The sequence below is a fragment of the Nothobranchius furzeri genome, chromosome 12, assembly GCF_043380555.1.
Source record: "Nothobranchius furzeri strain GRZ-AD chromosome 12, NfurGRZ-RIMD1, whole genome shotgun sequence".
NCBI classification, from domain to species: domain Eukaryota; kingdom Metazoa; phylum Chordata; class Actinopteri; order Cyprinodontiformes; family Nothobranchiidae; genus Nothobranchius; species Nothobranchius furzeri.
Genome location: NC_091752.1, coordinates 40,505,405 through 40,528,098, shown reverse-complemented (window position 1 = coordinate 40,528,098; position 22,694 = coordinate 40,505,405). Strand labels below are relative to the sequence as shown.

The following is a 22,694-nucleotide window of genomic DNA, read 5'->3' as shown; positions in this document are numbered from 1 at the left end:
GTCAGACCGAGTGTCGTGATGCTGGGAGATCCGGTCTTGGGGGGGGGGGGGGGGGGGGGGGCTGGGTAAATGATGGCGGCTGCAGCGTGATCGTCTGTCTCTTTTATTTAGGGACACGGAGAAGTTAAAAGGAGAGAGAAATAGAAGATAGAAGTTCTTGTTCCACTTTATTCTTTTGTTTCATGATGATAAACTGATGTTGAATTCAGCTTAAAGAGAAGCTGGGAGGAAGCTTTGTTTCATTTTAAGTTACAGGAGACTTGTCTCCTATCTGCTCCTCCAGAGACAGCATGGACATGAGGGTCACATGGTGAGGGTCCCACAGGACAGGTTAGTGGTAAGGTTAGTTAGCTGGTTAGTGAAAGAGATCCATCAGCTGGGTAATTTAATCCTAATCCAGCCCACAGCCTTCTGCTGGTGTTATTATCAGAAAGAATAAAACACACATCTTAAATATTATTGGAAGTGTAGAATTTGTTTTATGTTTTATTATTTTCTGCATCAAACAGAACTTGATTCATTCTCCAGCATGTCAGAAACGAACCACTGGGTTCAAATAAAATAAACTAAGTCAAACATTTCATTTGGTGTTATTTCTGACACCCTTCAACTGTGGCATAAATATTTGACTCTAGAGCTGCTCAGAGACATTAAACACTCATATATGAACCCATTATGGATTTTATTATTACATTATGTGTCCTGTAGGTTTTCAGTACTTTTTTAGATTTTGTGAGTTTTTGCAAAGCGTGGTTTTCTCAGCCTGAGGCGTGGTGTTGAACGAGGAAACAGATTGTTTTACTTTGTTAAATCTTCTTAAATGTTTAAAATGTTTTGTCCTAACCTGTCGTGAATGGAGAGCTTTTGAGGGATGGCAGGTTGTGTCAAATACGTTTTTGATAAAAAAAAAGGCAATTATCTGACATCTTCTATTTATCGATGAAAACAAATTAATATGAAATAATCGTGATGCATCGAGATATCGAATCGAATTGAATCGTTGACCCAATAATCAAATCGAATCGGGAGACAAGTGAAGATTCACACCTCTACCGTGGAACCGTATCTAGCAGTCACTGTGCTCTCTAACCCATTATCTCCCTCCCCTGTCCAAACGGAGGTGATGAGCGCTGCTCCATGCGGCTGCACGCACTGAAGTGAGGAGAGTCCCAACCCTACCTCCCCACCTAGTGGACACTTATGTTGTGTAATGTCTGAAGTCTGTGTGCATATCTGTCTGAGGTGTTTTTTTTTTGCATAGCAAAGCTGCCCTCTCTGTGGAGGGTAACTCTGAAGTGCTTTTTTCCCCCTCCCCCTGACTCAATCCTCATATAAACCCTCTTTATCTATTACGGTAGCGCGACTCGGATTGCGAAATACCACAGTCACCAATTCTTGTCATGTGTCTATGTGTGTATGTCTGATCTCAGAATTGTGTGTACTGAAACTTTAATTTCCCTCTGGGATTAATAAAGTATCTTTGAATTGAATTAAATTGAATACATTCTCTACATTTAAATTTGGGATTTAAATACAAGAACATAATATTTTGTTTAAAAATGTAGTTTATTTGATAATGAAATGTTGATTCTACATACTAAATATTTCTACTAATTGAAGTATTTCTAGATTGCACTCTAAACATTGTGATGCATCTTTAAACTAGATCTGATCTTGAATGGTTTTATTCTAATTCATACATTCTGTTACAGACCCTGATTTAATTCCTTATATAGGAGGAGCTCATTTATATGCTTTTGAAAATATACATATTTTTTATTATTTAACTCAGGTGAAATTGGTCAAAATACAATTAAGTGATTTTGATCAAAACTAGGGTTTCATCTCTTTTTGCTAATGGACTTATGTACACATGTTTCCATTAATGTTTAGATTCAATTTGATGTACTTAGATTTGATTCTAAATATTTATATTTTTTAACATTATTCAACGCTAAATTTAATGTTGTCTGTGGGTACATTTCCAAAGGAAGAATTAAAAACACAAAAAGAGGATGAGACGGGAGCTAAAATAATTAGAACGTCACATATTTAAACTAAACCTGTAAAGATTTAAGGCTCCTAAGTGTTGTGGTTTAAATAATAATTGATGGATGACTATTTTTGAATCAACATTTTGACATCAGCCAATTTGCAGCATCACATGTGCGGTTTAAAACTGGAGCTGTTCACACGGCTGAAGTGAAGAAGACAAAAGAGTCTCCAGTCTAACACTTGTTCTACGCTCTGATTCAGAAGGTGTTTCTCAGACTAAACCGTCGCCGTGAGAGCCGAGCTGGTAAGCAGTCTGACTGCAGGAGGTCAGTTTTTCTCCTCGCAGCTGAACATCAGAGGGTTTGTCCTGTGGGTTTTGAAAAATTCATTCACACGATAGGTCAAGCAATTTTCCAGAACCGTTCCTCAAATTTGCTCCTCAGCTGGACAAAAAAAAAACATTTTACAGTTTTTTCTCATGGCAACAAGACAATAGGACTGCTGTTTGTTGTGAGGCGGTGCACAGAAAGCTTTTATGTTGTAATGTGTTTTAATTTGAGTTTACTGAGCAGCGATTTCCAAGCCATCCAGCAGGCCCTGTTTAATGGGCATCCCAGGCCATCTTCAGCAGGCTAATGCAACCCCACAACATCTTTAATGACATAATGCAAACCAATGCCATCTTTGATTAAATAATGCAAATGTAATCTTTCACTGGGTAACAGAATAATGCAACATAAATTTGATGGTTAATAGAATTATGGGAGCTGCAGTAATCACTAGTCTGACAAGCTAATGCTGCCTGAAGCAGGAGACCCCTGACGTAACCATGGAGGACGGCAGCTGTTCTGTGTTTTATCGCCGCGTTTCTGGTTGGTTCTGCTACATTTTCTATTTGTGATGCAGTTAGTTCCTGGCTCTTCTAATCTTTGATCTCTGAGCATTACAACTGTAATTTAGAAGAGTCAAAAGTAAGTTTTGTACACTTTAACATCTGACTGGGCAACAATGCAATGGCATTCACGAGGGAGGTTCTGAGATTGTAAAGAATCCAAGAGAAGGTTCCTGGCTGGGTTTTTAATCAAGAATAAATAATCTTCAAAAAATGACTCATCAGACAAGCCACAGCATCACTGCAGGCATCTTTGGTCCCTCACTGGAACCCTTCTTCTCTATTTAGAAACACAAATTTCAAAGAAAATTTGCACATTTTCTCATTTTTACTCAAAATTGTTACTAAGACTAACGAGAAAACATACATGGCAACTTGACAACATTTGTCGGATATTTGTTGCACACATTTTGTTACCATGGACTCAGGTAAGGAATTATAGACTGCTTCATAAATACCATTCCACAGTTTGCTGCCAGTAACAACAAAACAGCAAGGCTTGAATTTCAATGACACAAGTGTTAGACATGTGGAAAAACTTTAGGAGCTTTGGCGACAAAAATGAGGATAAATTGTGATAACACTAAGACTTAAAGGTGCAAAATGTAAGAATGAAGTAAGAATGACACCCAGTGGTCAAATTTGGCTAGTGCAGTCCATTTTTCTAAGCCAAACATCACTTTCCCACTGCTGTTCTGTGAGTCTCGTGGCTATAGCCAGTTACAGATTAGCAAAGATGAGTCATACACAGCTATTTTATAAGTAGATAAATACACCATCATATCTGATGTTAGCACTCTTATGTGTTTTATGGTAGGAGCACTTACTACATTCATTATGGTAGCGTATCTCTGGCATTAGAGATTTGCGGTGTTGCTGTTAGCTTGCTGTTATAGATCTGAACGACACCATTGACTCATTATTCACTTCACACATACATTTCACTGTAGTATTCATTTGCTGGTCATTGAAAATAGAACTTGAGATATTTTTAAAGTCAACTATTTGCTTCTAATTCACCGTTAGCATTGTTAATGTTAGCCTTCTTCACCTGATATCAATTAGTAAAACCAAAATATGCCGTGGTTTCTTAGAGGTACAAAAAATTATTTATGCATGGCTCATGTCTCCTGGCTTTGTTATTTTTTTAAACTCTGGAACTTTTAATGGCCGTCGGTGTTGAATTACATGTCGGTGCAGCAGTGTTAGCTCAACAACCTCACAAACTCACTGGCTGTTAACTGTTACTATGTCTCTATTTGGCTTTTTGGGTGGAGAAAACTGACACCCCCAGCTGGTTGAGAATGAAAACTGCTTCTATGTAACCTTCCTTCCAACAAGATTTAGACATTAGACTGTTTTATTTCACAGTAGAATTCTTACTTTCTTTACATTTATTTGAGACTCTTCTGGACTAAATTGTAACAAAAACAAACTTTTGCCTTTGTTTCTAGCTTCGTGACATGCCTAGCCAGATGAAAAACTCTCTCAACCCAATTTAGAGTCACTCCCAAGTTAAAATTGGGCATATTTTCAAACAATAATTGTTTTTCAAACTTGTGGCAGCCCAGTGGGATGTGGGCTTTAACGCACACTGAGTCGAGTCCAGACCTACACTGAAGGTCACGCCACAAACTGAACTTTACTGACTTTTAAAGACGAATCAATCTTCCATTAAGAGAATGTGTGTGTGTGTGTGTGTGTGTGTGTGTGTGTGTGTGTGTGTGTGTGTGTGTGTGTGTGTGTGTGTGTGTGTGTGTGTGTGTGTGTGTGTGTGTGTGTGTGTGTGTAAAAGAAACCCTGAATGACGACATCTATGAATGTCTTTTGGTATGTTTCCTACACTTAGCTGTAATCAAAGCAAGTCACAGAAATGTATTTTCCTTTGTTTGCTTGTGTGTATCCATGTGTGTATCAAGTCACACACTGATCAATAGTTGTGATTGAAAGAGCCATTAGCCATTGGAAGCCAACGAGATGCACACAAACACGCACACACACACACAAACACACACACACACACACACACACACACACACACACACACACACACACACACACACACACACACACACACACACACCATATGACAGGTAACAAATTAAAAGCTTGAGTGAGATGAATATTCATCCCCATAAACACATTTTACTGCACATGTCGGCTCTGAATGTAATTCACCACTCCCACCTTCACTGTTCTGGTTTCATTCTGCTTTTATGACTAACTCTGAGACAAAGTCATGATTTATAATTACACAAACAAGATATGAGAGGTATTTTTCAGGATTTATCTGAATGGTCATACTTCATAACCTGAATGAGCTGCTTTCATGCCTGCATGGTCCTTTCTTCAGTCTTCGAGCCACCAGCCCTTGTTTGGTGGTTTTGCCTCTGATGGCTGCACACGTTTTCTTCTGGGGTTTCAGAGAAAGTCCAGATAACTGATAAATGGCCCAAGAGGTCTGGTTACTGTCAGAAAGATCACATTTTGTTTGATGTATCTCTCTTTTGTTCTTCCTTCTCAAATCTAATTAATAAAAATAAAAATCAAACTACAGTTTGACTGAAAAAAAGAGATTTCCATTTCCAGGAACTGGCTCTTAAACTATAGATGAAGGTAATAATCTATGTAGACCGATCAAAAAGATACACCTGGCTTCAGAGTGACCAACGCTGTTTAGTTATAAAGCCCTTCCTCCACTGGTCACTATAACCACATATTAGATGTCTAAGAGGGTTATTGTCTTTTAATGACCTCAACCTTCTTGACTTCTTGGATATTTGCTGATCTATACTGTATTTATATATTTTGTTCATTTGAATAACATTTGTCTAAGTCAGGGACTCCTAAGTGCTTTAACTGTTTAAAATGAAGGTGATTCTAAAGGACATAAAATGTGTAAAAATACAGTAAAGCAGGACTCTCTAGTCCAAGTCCTGGAGGATCACTGTCCAGGATGCTTTATGCCTCTTTCCCAACAGTGCTACTCAGTGTAACTCAGTTCGTTTGGACTGCCTTTTTAAACAGCACAGTTCGGTATTCTTCACCAACTTGCCAGTGTCTGCTTTGGTGTAGTTAAAGATCACGAGTGCCGTGGGTAACCCCACCATCCCATACTTGTGATCTGACAAGCGCACCACTAGAGCTGTCTTTCAGTTTGACTTTAAAATGCAACCCACACTAATTTGAGCTGAGTCAAGTTTAGCCAGACTGATTTGTGTTCAACAAGGAAAAGGGGCATTCGTTGTTTTCCTGCTCCAACACACCTGTTCTACCACATCTGGACCCAACATACTTGGTTGAATGGTGCTTTTTAACCTTTGAATATGTGTGTAAGTTTTCTCTTCTTCAACACACCTGGTCTGCAGAGGTTAGGGTAAGCTGAGTTCTAGTGTATTGTACAATCCACAAGTAAAAAGCTCTCTTTCTCTAATTTTAAAACATTTTTATAACCATTTTATAGATTGTGGGCATTAATAGGCTGCAAGGTGGCGCAGTTGTTAGCACTGTTGCCTCGCAGCATGAAGGTTGCAGGTTCGAAACTCGGCTGCGGCCTTTCTGCGTGGAGTTGCATGTTCTCCCCATGCATGCGTGGGTTTCCTCCACAGATCACAACATGCCCTATAGGTCCTAAATTGTAAGTCGCTTTGGATAAAAGCGTCTGCCAAATAAATAAACATAAACATAAACATGTGACAATCCTGTCTGTGATTAGAACACATTATAGAAATCCTTGTTGAAAACGATGCAATTATAGATGCTTTGGTCAAATCTTGCAAACAGCCTTATGCAAAATCTCTTGTAGTATCACAAGCTCTTGAGCAGCCATCTTGAACTGAATCACCTCTAAAAGTTAAATGGTTTTTCACCCAATGATTTCTTTCTGAGGGGTTTATTAAAATCCATCAAGTGGTTGGTTAATGAGATATTTAGTTAAGCAGATATGGACGAAACATTATCGCCCATAAACGTTTGCTGAAAAGCACACGGTAATAATTCATAGTGCATTTAGTGCCAACCACAGATGGTAAATGGTCTGTATTTCTATAGTGCCTTTTTTAGGGTTCCATAACCCCCCAAGGTGCTTCACAACACAATCAGTCATCCACACATTCATGCACTGGTGGCGATGAGCTACATTGTAGCCACAGCTGCCCTGGGGCGCACTGACAGAAGTGAGGTCGGCTGAACACTGGTGCCACCGGACCCTCCAAACACTACCAGCTGGTAAGGTGGGTTAAGTGTCTTGCTTAAAGACACAACAGAAGCATTCTCTGGCCGGAGCCCGGATTCAACCTGCAAGCTTCCGATTGCTGGACAAATCACTCTACCTTCTGAGCTACTGCTGTCCCTCAATAACCTTGTGTCAAAAATGCCCGAGTCCATACTTGTGAGAGCACTCTGTGGGCACCAGTGCGTATATAAGGTTTCTTTATGGGAGCGTCCAACATAGATCCTAGCCCAAGATATATCAAGGTCTCCCCTGAAGCATGGAGACTCCAGGGAAACTGCATACATACCCTACTCTCTCTGGTCCTGGTTCTGCTGTGCGGAGGGCACAACCATTCCTGGACACCAGAGCTGGTCCAGTTCTAACTGGGTTAATGATGAGCAAGCACCTAATCCCAACCCAATGCAGAGCAAAGCAACAAACCACCCCAGACCACAACCAGACGACCAGCTTCCACTCTCAGCCCCTAGCCCCGGGTAGCAAACGGTGTGAGAAGACCCCAGTGTCCCTCTGCCTGCTCCAATGTGGTGTTGATGTGTGTTGTTTGAGTGCATATAGTGGTTGGGAGGGAATGGGGCAGCACAGGCATTGTCCGGCATACAGCAGCACACAACTCCAATTCCCTCCCAGAACCCTCAGTGTGTAGGTGCAGCTGAAAATTGTATATGGACGCTGGCACCCAAGGTGAGGCTGAGTAAACAGACTTGTTTGCTCCCAAAGCCCTAAGTGTGCATTTTCATGGAATAACTTTGGTGGAAATGTTTAATATACTAATTAAAATTGGGTGCAGGTCGCCACAGGACTGCAGAGATGGGAACCATACTGGCAACCCCTGAACTTACCCCACACCCCAAAGGTCTGTGTGCATGTGTGTGTGGGGTGATGTGATGGAGCAGGAGTAGGGAAATGTCTGAGAATGGGGAGGATAGACTGGGGGGCCTGAGTCCTTCCAGGGAGCCAACACCCCCACTCGGCTCAATAGGCATCCTCATTCCCAAAACCCACCCGGGGCAGGGAGACCCAGCCCGTCTAACCAGGGCCCACAGCAGCAGCATCACAGATCCACAACATCCACACAGCACTTAGCCCCATCCCAGCAGAATACCTACCTAAAAGTGTATTTAAAATTACATTTTTAGCTAGCTTTTTTATGTTATGCTTTTTATCTAAGCAAACAGAAAATATTTATTATATTACAAGCTAACCCATTTTGTCATCGATCTCGTACACATCCATGAAATCGTGTGAGTAAAAGAAATCTCAAACTTGTGTTGTAAATTGGATTTTTTTTGACATAACGAGATAAAATGAAAGGATATATTCTAAAGACTTTGACTATTTTCCAGTAAAAACTCATCAAAAGGATGATCTTGGTAATAATTTGACCCTTTCATCATTGCAGAGGAAAAAAACAATACACTGAGACCTTGACTTCTCTTTCTTTATTTTCCTCTTCTCTGTTTCTGTTTGTAGGAGGAGGGGGACTCCAGGTTTTACTGTGAGCTGTGTGACAAGAAGTATGTGAGGCACCAGCAGTACGAGAACCACATTAACTCCTACGATCACCACCACAAGCAGGTGAGTCAGTGCTTTAACAAAACACTTAGAGGTTTCCTTTATCCATACAAATGCTGCTGCTGATAGAGGTTTGTGTTTTATTATATCCTAACGCTTCAAGCTACACACATCTGGTTTCTAACACAAAAAAACTAAAAAATAAAAAACACCAACGCACAACTGAATCTTTTCTCCTTAGTGTATCAGTGCTGATTGATTTTGTGATCAATGGCAGAACTGAGAGTAAGACAGTATTTGTTGGTTTTACTTCAAGGTGGACATGTTGAGCCAGAAATGTTAGACAGTGTTTGGCTTGAAGATACATGATGTGACTAAAAAACTTAAGGTTGATAATAACATCAAGTCAAAGAGAAAACACATTCTATTTAATTATAATGTTTTGTGATTTAGAATAGAATATGTTAGGGATGGGTACCAAATTCCTTACTGTTCAAGGCACCGACCGAATTCCACAGTACCGACGGAGCACCGATTATCATCATATGAATGGTGCCTTGCTTCAGTACCTGTTCTTTATAATCAGAACTTGCGAGACAGACATTTGCCAAGATAGATAGCAGCGCTGGCGCAAGGGCGTAATGTCGTCAGTCACTGTTGGCGAGCTGTATACAGAGCAAGTAGCATGGCAGAGAGGAAGCGCTCAAATGTTTGGGTCTACTTCACTAAATGGGATGGGCAACTGGGTGATAATGAAACCAGCGACATCAATCTGACATCATCATCTTAATCTGCTCCGGAAGGTAAGTAAATTGTTTAACGTTAGATTGGTATGTTAGCTATTTGTGCATTCGCTTTTTTCTCAGAAATTCCTACTTCCGAGTAGGAAAAATCAACAGTTTGAAAAAGAACGGCAAAAGGACTGAGGACACACTGTATACTCAGTCCATAGCAAAGATGTTTTTTTCAGTTTAATTTGAAGCTAATGTTTTCTTAAGCTCTTTATTTTGTTGCTGGAGCAGATTAAGCTATATCTCACACTTGATTGTTGTCGCTGGTTTCATCATCACGCAATAACCCATCACATTTAGTGAAGTGAAGCCAAACTTTAGAGCGCTTCCTCTCTGCCATGCTGGTTTGTTAACAGCTCGCCCACAGTGACGGACAACATTATGCTCTTGCACCACTTGGCAAATCGCTGTCTTGCAAGTTCTCGTTATGAAGAACAAGTACCAAAACAAGGCACCGTTTCATATGACGTGAATCGGTGCTCAGTTGGTCCTATGGAATTCAGTTGGTGCCTTAAAACGTACCAAATTCAGTCCCCATCCCTTTTTTATTCATTTATTTTTTCCCGTGTCCTGTCTGGCTGTGAAGCAAACAGAATTAATGTCTGAATGCTGGTGACAATCCTTACAGATTTACTCTCAGGTGGAGCATCCAAGCTTCTGCTTTTAATGTCATGCCTGATACTTAAAACTTTATTGTTATTGTTTTTTGAATGCTTTGTAATTTTGACCGGACATGAAGACAGAGGTGAAAGAGAAAGGAAGAGACCAAAGGTGGTGGTGTTCCACAAAAATAAACAATCAATGATGAACAAGAGTCTGCTTCTAGACCTGCAGAAAAGGGACACAACATTACAAAAGGAGCAAGCTATCACTGCGTCAACTTGATGAAAAAATGTAAAATCAACATTGTTTTATTGAACAATCACACGATAATAAATCTCAGTGCATTTAGTGTCAACCACAGCCTTAAGGCATGTGTTGAATGTGCCCAAGTCCGTACTTATGAGAGCACCATGTGAGCACCTGTGTGTGTACACGCGCTTGTTTATGTAAGGTTTCTCTATAGGAGCGTCCAATAGAGAGTGTGAGGGGCCACAGATCTGCCCTCTAAAGATGAGTAGGAGATGGAGGGAGCTCCAAGTCCCAGAGATCCAGGAGCTGTCCCAGAGCATAGGGACCCAAAGGAGACTGTGACCAGAAAAGCCCCTGCCCCCCTTGAGAGGCGCAGAGGATTGCCCCGGGGGGCTACAACCAGCAGCCAGCAGAGTCCCGGGAGATGTCAGCGGCAGGCCCGCAGGCCCGCTCGCAGCCTCCCACCCCCCAGCTGGCCGAGCCCGGGACCCAGCAACCCGGGACCCAGGGGCGACCACCCCTGCCGGGGACCCAGCAGAGCCCAGGGACACAGACCCCACTAGGCAGCCACCGGGATTGATCAGGCAGACACCAAAAAATCTTAAACCCCCTGACCTGGGAGCCACGAATCCTCAGGCAGACCAAGGTACCGCACTCCACACCAGGTGTGGCAGGGGGAGGGGAGACAAAGATCTATATCATCAAAAGAAGTCCCAGGAGAAGGGAGGAGTCAAAGGTCCCACCTGACATATACAGTCATACACAGACACAATCACACACTCCCTCCCTCATGCTCCCACATACACATACAACCAAAAACTTACAAAAATGCACACTGGACACCCACTCATGCTCCCCATACACACCCTATTCACTCTGGTCCTGGTACTGCTGCACATGGGGTACAATCATTACAGGTTCCCAGAGTTTGATCCTTTCTGCTGGAGTGCTGATGGGCAGGCTCCCACGCCCAACACTGAGCAAAGCAATCCACCACCCCAGACCCCAACCAGACGGCCAGATCTCCCTCCTAAGCTTGGTTTATGCTTAACGCATTCACTTTCCGCTTGGTGATGCAGCTCACGGATGGAACATGCTTCACAACTTGCAGCGTTTATGGTTCATGCGGCTTGTCTCTGCGGTGAGCCAATATTCTCCCAAACTGAACGGGGCAGCATGGAGCTCTACAGCATGCATCCAACACTACACCATAGTAGAAGTAGAAATTACTGTTTACAACATGGCATTCCAGCATTTTTAACAGCGTCCTTGTCTTTTCCGACAGTGCAAGCTATTTCTCTCCAAGAATTATTAACAACATGTTGATCACGGTGATCTCTGAGAGCTGAATCATACAAATGTCTGTATTTACGAACCTCTGCCATACTAGTTCTTGCCAGTCCGCCATGTTTTTCCGCGTCCGACCGTCCGCGTGGTTAGAAATTTTCCTAGATGCGCGTTGCGGAAATTTTGGGCCGTGCGGAGGCGCGGTGGAGGGGCGTGGTTGTTAAAATGACGCAATTTCGCATGAAGGCTTCAAAAGTATTAGTATCAGCACCTCTCTGACAGCATGGTGGGACTGTCTAAAAATGACAGAGTCTTCACTAGTACCATGCAGACGCACACCTATCTGGAATAATCCTGATATTTTGCAAAATAACAAAATGATAATCCTTCCGGACTGGAAAAATAAAGGAATCCTATACCTGGAACACATATATGAAGGACTGGACTTCATCCCATTTAATAGAATAGTCCCCCAATTTGGAATAAATAAGAATAGCTTTTTAGAATACCACCAAATTAAATCTGTAGTTAAACAAAAATTTAAGCTCAATAAAATAGAATTACAAACACCACCAAGGGTATTACACTTCTATAATCTCAAGCCCCCCAAACTACTGTCTAAAGTATATGAGACCCTGTCCAAAATAGACGATAGAATAGCAATCCCTATTGAAAAATGGGAGGTGGATCTATCAGTCAGCTTTGACAAGAACTTCTGGTCCCAAACTTGTTTAAAAACTTTTGAAATGATCAGACACCCCAATTTACAATTAATTCAGTACAAAATTCTACACAGTGTACACTTTCAGGTCATCATACGTTCAAGATGGGGTTTGTGTCATCTGACACCTGTACACACTGCACAAATAACATTCCTGACAATTACATCCACGCACTGTGGTCCTATCCACCTGTCCAGGAATTTTGGGGTAGAGTATGTGAAGATCTGTCAAACTGTCTGAAATGTCATATCCCAACTTCCCCCTCTCTTTGTTTACTGGGAAACCTGGACGATGTCCCGATTGAAACATCTTTGGTTCACGTGGTTCTGACTGCCATATGCATCGCTAAGAAAACTATCCTCTTGAATTGGAAAAATAGAGATACTCTTTGCATTAACCAGTATAGAAATCTTTTGTTAGATCATATTACACTTGATTTAGCATCGGCTTCCACTTCAGATCAATCTCTCTGGGCTCCTTTGATTGGTTCCATCACATAGCGATGATGGGAGATTGTTGATATTGTCCTGCAGGATGATGTGGGTGATGGGGTGGAGGGTCTGAGTTTGGAGTATCTGGACGTTCCCTGGAGGTGAGTTCACTGGGGGGTGTCTGGGACTGGGGGGCTACTGCCCCCCGCTGGAGGTGCTTGGGTTGCCTCGGGGGGTGGACTACTGGCGGTTGTAAGTGGGGCCCCTTGGGGGTCTTGGCGGTGGCCATGGGTCGCTGCCGGGCAGCTGCATTGCCCCTGAGCAGCTATGGGTGGGGTCCTGGGGGCTCGGGGTGTGGGGGTGGCCAGCCCGGTGTGGGGATCTGGGCGGGTCCTTGGGGGTCTGGTCCTGACATGTATGCTGCCGGGAAGAAGGCAGGAACATGCGGCAGTGCCTGGCCCAGGCTCAGGGGCCTTGGGTAGACCTTGGCTCCTCTGCTGTTCCATCACAAGGGAGGGAGATGTCCAGGAGGGGGAGGGCCCAACCTTACCTGGATGTCCTATGTCTTATATATTCTGGAAGTTGAGCAAATGCAGGGATGGGAGTAGATAATCTGCTGTGGTGGGGCTGGGTTGGTGCCCTCGGACTCCGTGAGGCTCTGTGATGCTGCTGCTTTGGGCCCTGGCAAGATGGGCTGGGGTCTCCATGTCCTGGGTGGCATTTTGGCAACAGATGTGCCTATTGGGGCCAGTGGGGGAGCTGGCTCCCTGGAGGGTTTAAATCCAACCAGCCATTCCTCCCCATCCCCACACATTTTTCTCCTCCTGCTCCCTCATATCATCACATGATCATGCACATAGGACCTTGGGGGGTGGACAAGTCAGGGGGTGCGGGTATGGATCCCATTTCTGCATTCCTGTGGCAACCTGCCCCCCCAATTTTATTTGCACCTTAAACACTTCCACCAACGACATTCCACGCAAACACACACTTAGGGCCTTGGGAGTGAGCACATTTAACGACATTTGGCAGGGGAATTTTTCAGCCTCATCCCGAGTGTCGGAGCCCACTTCCAATTTTAATCTGCACTTAGACACTGAGGGCTGTGGATGCAAGTGGGGTGGTGTGGTGGCATCAGCTGGCGTAAGCCAGACGATGCCCGCACTGCCCGCTCACCACAGCCATGGAGTACCCATCCCTAATGATGTAACATAGAATGATTTAAAATAGCATGAAGTAAAATAACATGATGTAACATAACATGATGCAACACAACCTGATACAACACAATGTAATGCAACATAACGTGACGTAACATAGCATGACTTAACATAAAGTGACAAAAATGAATGTGACGTAACATAATGTGATGTAACATACCATGACGAACCATGGTGTGCCATAGCGGGACGTAACATGTCATAGCATAACAGGTCTACTTAACATAAAATAACGTAACACAAACAGTAAACTGAAAGCAGGTCCTAATTAGGACACTTTCAGACAAAATCACAAGAAAAATATCTGCATGACTTTTACAGAAATGTAATAATTCACATCATCACCATAAGGGATGTATTTACATACCATACCATACCATACCATACCATACCATACCATACCAATTTCTTTGTAACAGTGTTTTTCAACACAGCTGAGAGCTGACCAAATCCCAAGTGTTGGTCGTCAGAGGGATTCGTCTCAGCTGTGCTCCTCAGCAGCCTGGAAGAGAGGAGGAGGAGGGGCAGTGTCGGTCTGATCACCGGGGCTGGGTGATCCTGGTTCCTGCATCCAAAGTAGCCAGGCTGGTGCCAATGGGGCCTTACAGAAGGTCATAATAAAACAGAAAACCTTGTAAAACAACCAATAAAATCACACAAGACGGTAAAAATAAGCATAAACAACGGTCATATGCCAAAAACCAAGTCATATAAATTAGTCTTCAGTCTTGACTTGAAGACCAAGGCCGAGACTGCTGCATGGAGATGGGAAGGGAATAGGGAGCCTAAGTCACTTACACACCATGGGTCCCCCGAAGAACAAAAAAATGAATGCACGTCAACGGGGCTAAAAACACTATTTTCTAATCCGCTTCGCCTTACGCCTTGAATCACACATATGTTGTACTGAAATTTAAATGAAAAGTAATGATGGATGTTTCGACCATGCCAGTCATTTAATTTGAGATTTATCAGCTTGTAAAAGTTCGTAGTTAGCATGACTACAAACTAGCATGACTACAGCACGTCACATATGTGACGTCACCACATAATCGCCTCCCCCCAAAGTAGCTGCTACTTACCACATGACCAGATTTATGGTGGTTCTTTCCTCCTGTGGGAAGTTTGCTGAACTTAACTTACAGTACTTTTTCCTCTGTTTTTCTCCGTGTCTGGTTTGATGACGTCACTTTCGTGAAGCGCATTTGTAGTCCTGGACTTATTTTCACACAAAAACTAAAATAGCATTCCCCCGTCCAAAAATAAGCGTGTTCTTCGTATTGAAATGTGTCTTTAAAATTCACAGATATCATATGTGAAATCCATGGCACAAAACAAGCGGAGTTAGAAAACAGCGTTTTTAGCCCCTTTGACTTGCATTCATTTCTCCGTTCTTCTGGGGACCCATGATGCAGAAGTTACTTAGGCTCCCCATACCAAAGGACAGGGGCGACATACACAAAAGCCCCCCCCCGAGCAGCAACTTGTCAGCTGACCTCAGAGAGCGTACCGACACATACCTGTTGGGTGTTATTCTATTTAGAAAATTATCAAATTTTCTTCCTATTTTATCTCCAACCAACCACACCCCAGTGAGTTTCTGGCTTTAACCCTGATGAACACAGCTAAGATCATATCATAATTTCATAGCAGGCACAGATGATCACATCAGTTATTGAGATTTCTTTTTACATAACAACGGTGGAGTTTTCTCATATTTTTTAGCATGTTTTTAATATTTTGCAGTTAAATGTGAAAAGTGTGTGTGTCTTTCTGTATTTAGGTGTGGGCCCGGGGGATGGTGATTGAGAACTTGCAGCTGTTCAGACATTTGCTAAATTATAGATGCTGGGAGGAATGTATTTGCTGCAATTATCATTTGTTCACTTGCAAGCCATGAAAGAGCCATAATATTTTTCACAGTTAGCTGTGTGTCAGAGTTATTAGGTTTTCTTCAGGACAAGGAGCATTTAGGGCATATTGTTCGAGACTGCAACATTTGCAGGAAATGGATTTTCCAGCAGTAATATTCTCCAGCCTGCACACATTCAGCTAAGCTGCCCATTTTTATTTTTTTGTGTTCACGGTCAGTCATGGTTTCCATCTTCTGAAATAAAGTGGTTTTCAGAAAGGTGACTGTTCATCAGTGGAGCTGTGACGAATGCAATGAATCAGGCTGAAATAATCAACAATGCACAGTTTATCCTAAAGAGGCTGGATCTATTTTCCTATTAAATGTAAAACTCATTCACTGATCCGTTAGGAGCCAAAAGGTGACGTTATTTCTTTTGTTTGGCCTGAATCTGAAAGGAAACGACGCATGAGGTGTTTCCATCTAACTCACATGACCTGTGCAGGAGCGCTGACCCTTTTTATAAACGCTTTACCCCCCTTTCTGTTGTCCTTTGAGCTGAGAGCCATTGTTCTTCTCAAATCAATGTGCAGCACCACAAAGCTGCTCAATCCAAGGTGTATGAAAGCTGTACAGATCTGCTCTGGTTTTGAAAAGAAAAACAAATGTGTTTAATAGATGCAGCCTTGGATTAATGAGCAGAAACCCAGTAGCCAAAAACAAACCTTGGACCAGCCTTGCTGATTTTAGAGGCATTAGCAAAAACCGCTCAGCCAAAGGAATGCTGAAGAATCCCATCAGATTCTAAGCTGATTTTAAATTTTGATAACACATTTGTTCATTAATTCCTACATAACAGCTGCAGAGTCGATTCTACACAAATGCTGGCGTAAGCCTGCAGTATAATTAATAAAGCAATTTAATCTGTTGCTTGGGGGGGTGTCTTTAAAGAGCTTGTGCCCAAAGGGTTCATTGTCTCATAATCAGCCGGCGTGCTGGATGGTTTCACATTTGATTGATGAATTTCTAAACATTGTTCTGGGTCCAGACCGCTGATGCAGTTCCCACCTGACACCATGTAATGTATAAAGAGAACAGATTTACACCGCTGTTTCTTTGTTACTCCATAAATAATCTTCACTCTGGGTGAACTCCACACGGATGTGATTAATGTTACTTTAATGCTCAATCATGTCGAAGAAACAATAGATTTATGATGAAAACAACCAGACTTTCAGCTTAAATGTGGTCAGTAGGTCAGAAGTGATTAGATGTGCACGCAGCTCTCCTAGCAGTGACACAACCTCTATCAAAGGCTGTGTAGCCATTAAATGTAGTCATTGGTTTAACTTTGGACAAATGCCTTCATCAGGTACATAAACAAGTGATTAACCTTTGGGGTCAACCTGAATCAAGATGGCTGTCACATGCAATTCTACCCTTCCATCCATTCTTTATCTATACTCTCCTATTGCTGTAGGGTCAAAGGGGGCTGGTGCCAATCTCCAGCAGACAAACAGGCGGGGTACACCCTGGAAAGGTGACAGGGCAACACACACACACACACACACACACACACACAGAGACACACACACACACACACACACACACACACACACACACACACACACACACACACACACACACACACACACACACACACACACACACACACACACACACAAGGACCAATTAGTGAGACACTTCAACTCAACAGTCATACTTTTGGACTGTGGAAGGAACCCAGAAGGATTTCTCACTTTCACAGGGAGAAAATGCAAGCAGAAAGACCCCAGGCTGGGACTGGAACTTAGGACAAATACAAAAGCACATGAACCTAGCCAAAACTCAGTCAATGCTAGAGGTATGAAGATAAATGTTGATGTTTTAGAAGTCTGGATGGACAAGTGGGTATCGAGGATGGATGGATAGATGGATAAATGGATGGATGGATGGATGGATGGATGGATGGATGCATGAATATATAGATGGATGGATGGATGGAAGGATGAATGGATGGATGGATGGATGGATAGGTGGGTGGATGGATGGAAGGATGGATGGAAGGATAAATGGATGGATGGATAGTTGGATAAATATATAGTTGGATGGATGGGCGGAAGGATGGATGGAAGGAAGGATGGATGGATGGAAAAATGGGTGGACGGGTGGAAGCAGGGATGGATGGATGGATAAATGGATGGATGGGTGGATGGAAGGAATGATGGATGGATGGATGGTTGGATGGAAGGAAGGAAGGAAGGAAGGAAGAAGGGATGAATGAATGAATGGATGGATGGATGGATAAATATATAGATGGATGGAAGGAGGGATGGATGGATGAATGGGTGGATGGATGGATGGATGGATGGATGGGTGGATAGAAGGAGGGATAGATGGATGATAGATAGATAAATATGTGGATGGATGGATGGATGGATGGATGGAAGGAAGGAAGCAAGGAAGGAAGGAAGGAAGGAAGGAAGGAGGGATAAATGGATGGATAGATGGATAAATATATGGATGGATGGATGGATGGATGGATGGATGGATGGATGGATAGATGGATGGATGGAGGGATGGATGGATGGATGGGTGGATAGAAGGAGGGATAGATGGATGGATAGATAGATAAATATATTGATGGATGGATGGATGGATGGATGGAAGGAAGGAAGGAAGGAAGAAGGGATGAATGAATGAATGGATGGATGGATAAATATAGAGATGGATGGATGAGTGGATGGAAGGAGGGATGGATGGATGGATGGATGGGTGGATAGAAGGAGGGATAGATGGATGGATGGTGGATAGAAGGAGGGATAGATGGATGGATAGATAGATAAATATGTGGATGGATGGATGGATGGATGGATGGATGGATGGATGGATGGATGGTTGGAAGGAAGGAAGGAAGGAAGGAAGGAGGGATAAATGGATGGATAGATGGATAAATATATGGATGGATGGATGGATGGATGGATAGATGGAGGGATGGATGGATGGATGGATGGATGGGTGGATAGAAGGAGGGATAGATGGATGGATAGATAGATACATATTTGGATGAATGGATGGATGGTTGGATGGAAGGAAGGAAGAAGGGATGAATGGATGGATGGATAAATATATAGATGGATGGATGAGTGGATGGAAGGAGGGATGGATGGATGAATGGGTGGATGGATGGATGGATGGATGGATGGGTGGATAGAAGGAGGGATAGATGGATGGGTGGATAGAAGGAGGGATAGATGATGGATAGATAGATAAATATGTGGATGGATGGATGGATGGATGGATGGATGGATGGATGGATGGATGGATGGATGGTTGGATGGAAGGAAGGAAGGATAAATGGATGGATAGATGGATAAATATATGGATGGATGGATGGATTGATGGATGGATGAATAGATGGAGGGATGGATTGATGGATGGGTGGATAGAAGGAGGGATAGATGGATGGATAGATAGATAAATATATGGATGGATGGATGGATGGTTGGATGGAAGGAAGGAAGGAAGGAAGGAAGAAGGGATGAATGAATGAATGGATGGATGGATAAATATATAGATGGATGGATGAGTGGATGGAAGGAGGGATGGATGGATGAATGGGTGGATGGATGGATGGATGGGTGGATAGAAGGAGGGATAGATGGATGGATGGGTGGATAGAAGGAGGGATAAATGGATGGATAGATAGATAAATATGTGGATGGATGGATGGATGGATGGATGGATGGATGGATGGGTGGATGGATGGATGGTTGGATGGAAGGAAGGAAGGAAGGAAGGAGGGATAACTGGATGGATAGATGGATAAATATATGGATGGATGGATGGATGGATGGATGGATGGATGGAGGGAGGGATGGATGGATGGATGGATGGGTGGATAGAAGGAGGGATAGATGGATGGATAGATAGATAAATATATGGATGGATGGATGGAAGGAAGGAAGAAGGGATGAATGAATGAATGGATGGATGGATTAATATATAGATGGATGGATGAGTGGATGGAAGGAGGGATGGATGGATGAATGGGTGCATGGATGGATGGATGGATGGATGGATGGATGGGTGGATAGAAGGAGGGATAGATGGATGGATGGGTGGATAGAAGGAGGGATAGATGATGGATAGATAGATAAATATGTGGATGGATGGATGGATGGATGGAAGGAAGGAAGGAAGGAAGGAAGGATAAATGGATGGATAGATGGATAAATATATGGATGGATGGATGGATGGATAGATGGAGGGATGGATGGATGGATGGGTGGATAGAAGGAGGGATAGATGGATGGATAGATAGATAAATATATGGATGGATGGATGGATGGATGGTTGGATGGAAGGAAGGAAGGAAGAAGGGATGAATGAATGAATGGATGGATGGATAAATATATAGATGGATGGATGAGTGGATGGAAGGAGGGATGGATGGATGAATGGGTGGATGGATGGATGGATGGGTGGATAGAAGGAGGGATAGATGGATGGATGGGTGGATAGAAGGAGGGATAGATGATTGATAGATAGATAAATATGTGGATGGATGGATGGATGGATGGATGGATGGATGGTTGGATGGAAGGAAGGAAGGAAGGAAGGAAGGAAGGAAGGAAGGAAGGAGGGATAAATGGATGGATAGATGGATAAATATATGGATGGATGGATGGATGGATGGATGGAGGGATGGATGGATGGATGGATGGGTGGATAGAAGGAGGGATAGATGGATGGATAGATAGATAAATATGTGGATGGATGGATGGATGGATGGATGGAAGGAAGGAAGGAAGGAAGGGGGATAAATGGATGGATAGATGGATAAATATATGGAGGGATGGATGGATGGAAAAGAGATTGCTTAAGATCTTTGCTTGTTTGTTAGGAAAATAACTGATGAATCAGTTCAGGAATAAAAAAAAAACTCCCAGAAAGTAAAAACTGGACAAACATCTGCAGGTGATGAAGATTCTAGATGACACACGGTCTCAGATCTCTCATAACGTTCTCACTATCTGGGCTCAGAGCTCTTTCATAATTTAAGTTTTCATGAAAACCACGAAGTTCTGGTCTCCTATCTGCTGAAACAGCCACCAACAGCCAATCAGACTCAGCAAACACAGCAATGGCAGACACTCATCAGTTCTACTGATGTTTAGCTAGTTTCATGCAGATGCAGCTGAGAGTCACTGATGTAACGGCATGAAGGTTCTCTGATTTGTGCCAAAGGTCACATTTGCCCAGCTGGGTCAAGCTGGGTCAAACAGTACTTGGAATCCACAGATTAAACCCAAGGAGCCACGATGTCTGCTCAAGATCATAACATCACTATCTGCTGTTCCGTCCCAAGAAGGACACTTCAAGCCACGATGACAATAATTAAATAGCAATTAATACATTCATTGATTTTATTACTGTTTAAATAATCATTACAACATAATCACTTGGTTCATTATAAAGGTATCTTAATTACATGAAATGGATTATTATGCTTTGGTTATAATAATAATTATTATTATAATGATTAAAGATGTGTTGAACAACATGGTCAAGTACACCTATTCAGCTAACACAGAGTTCAGATAAACAGTAACTGCATCACATGTTTTTTGACGCATGAGCAAGCTTTCTTCCGGAGAGAGTGGGAGTGGTTCTGGAATTTTTTGGTAAAACTAGCCATCACAGATTCACGTCCAGTTCTGGAACCAACACCACGAGGAAAGGAGAACGGCCGTTTCCTAAGCCTCCGCCTGCTGTTCTGTCACGCCGAAAAGAATGGCTAAAGAACAAACAAAACTAACAAACTAATGAAGACTCTCCCAGAGTCATTTGATTTCTGAAGTTAAGACGATAACGTGCATCTGCCAAACGCTTCGTACAGCCGTGTACCCGGCTACCACTCTGGACCAGAGCATCGGACACTCGCATCTTCTCTGCCAGCTCCGAGTGTAATCTTGGATGAACCCATCCTTCCGATCTCCGGATCCACAAGAGGGTCAGCTGTTTGGGTAAGGTAGAACACGACAGATGACGTTTGATGCTGTTTTCTCTCGAAATAACTCAGTTATCCGCAAAACCTCATTTTCACCCAGAACCTTTCATTCCCTCTGAAAGAAACCTTCTGAGAACTTCATTCACGCATCCAAAACTCATCATTCAACACAGATTTGCTTTCAAACAAGTTTAATATCAAAGCTGTTGAGAATTGTCATTAAAATTGCCATCCATGAATTGTCATTTTATGATTGTCGTTTCAAATCTTTCAGTTTAAAATTTTTAGTAATAAATTTCTTCATTTTTAAACTTGCCTCATTATTGAAACGAAACACAGAAAAGGGTTGCATTTTCAGTTTATCGAATGAAAAGAATCTTACTGAATCTTCTGTTTAATAAATAAACTTTTGCTATTAATTTAAGTATCTTTAATTCATTTTCACCCCATTACACTGACAACACACATGCACAGGAAGTGCTAACAAGATTGCTCTGTTCTCGTATTTTTAGATTTGACTAAAACAACTAAAACTGCATCATGAGATGCTGCTCAGGCAGCAAAGATGTTAATGCATCCCTTTAAATGCCACATTTGTTTAGGATTATATTAAACTCCTAAAATAAACCAGTGTTAGGAGCTTCATGTGCTAGCTTCTGTCTCTCCTCCAGACAATTCTCTGCCTCTGATTGCATCCTGCTGAGAGTTTTCCTGTCATTTCATCCACACTAACAGTGTATACCAACTATGAAATGCAGAGGCCACATCCAGCATGAAGCTCTAACAAACCCCACTGCATCCATCCGCTCGGATCTGTCTGTCGGCCTCTGTTTTATCCGTCTGCCTATTTTTGTCCACTCATCCATTTGTTATTCCCACTGCTCGCCTCACTG

At 42.5% G+C, this 22,694-nt stretch overlaps 1 protein-coding gene across 1 annotated transcript in view; it reads left to right on the top strand.

Moving 5' to 3' along the window:
- The window catches only part of LOC107376117 (uncharacterized), a 120,497-nt gene that overhangs the window by 80,406 nt on the left and 17,397 nt on the right, over window positions 1-22,694 (top strand). Inside the window, exon 2 of the mRNA XM_015945055.3 lies at window positions 8,592-8,696. Coding sequence (XP_015800541.3) covers window positions 8,592-8,696 — 105 coding nt within the window. The remainder of the gene's footprint in view (window positions 1-8,591; window positions 8,697-22,694) is intronic.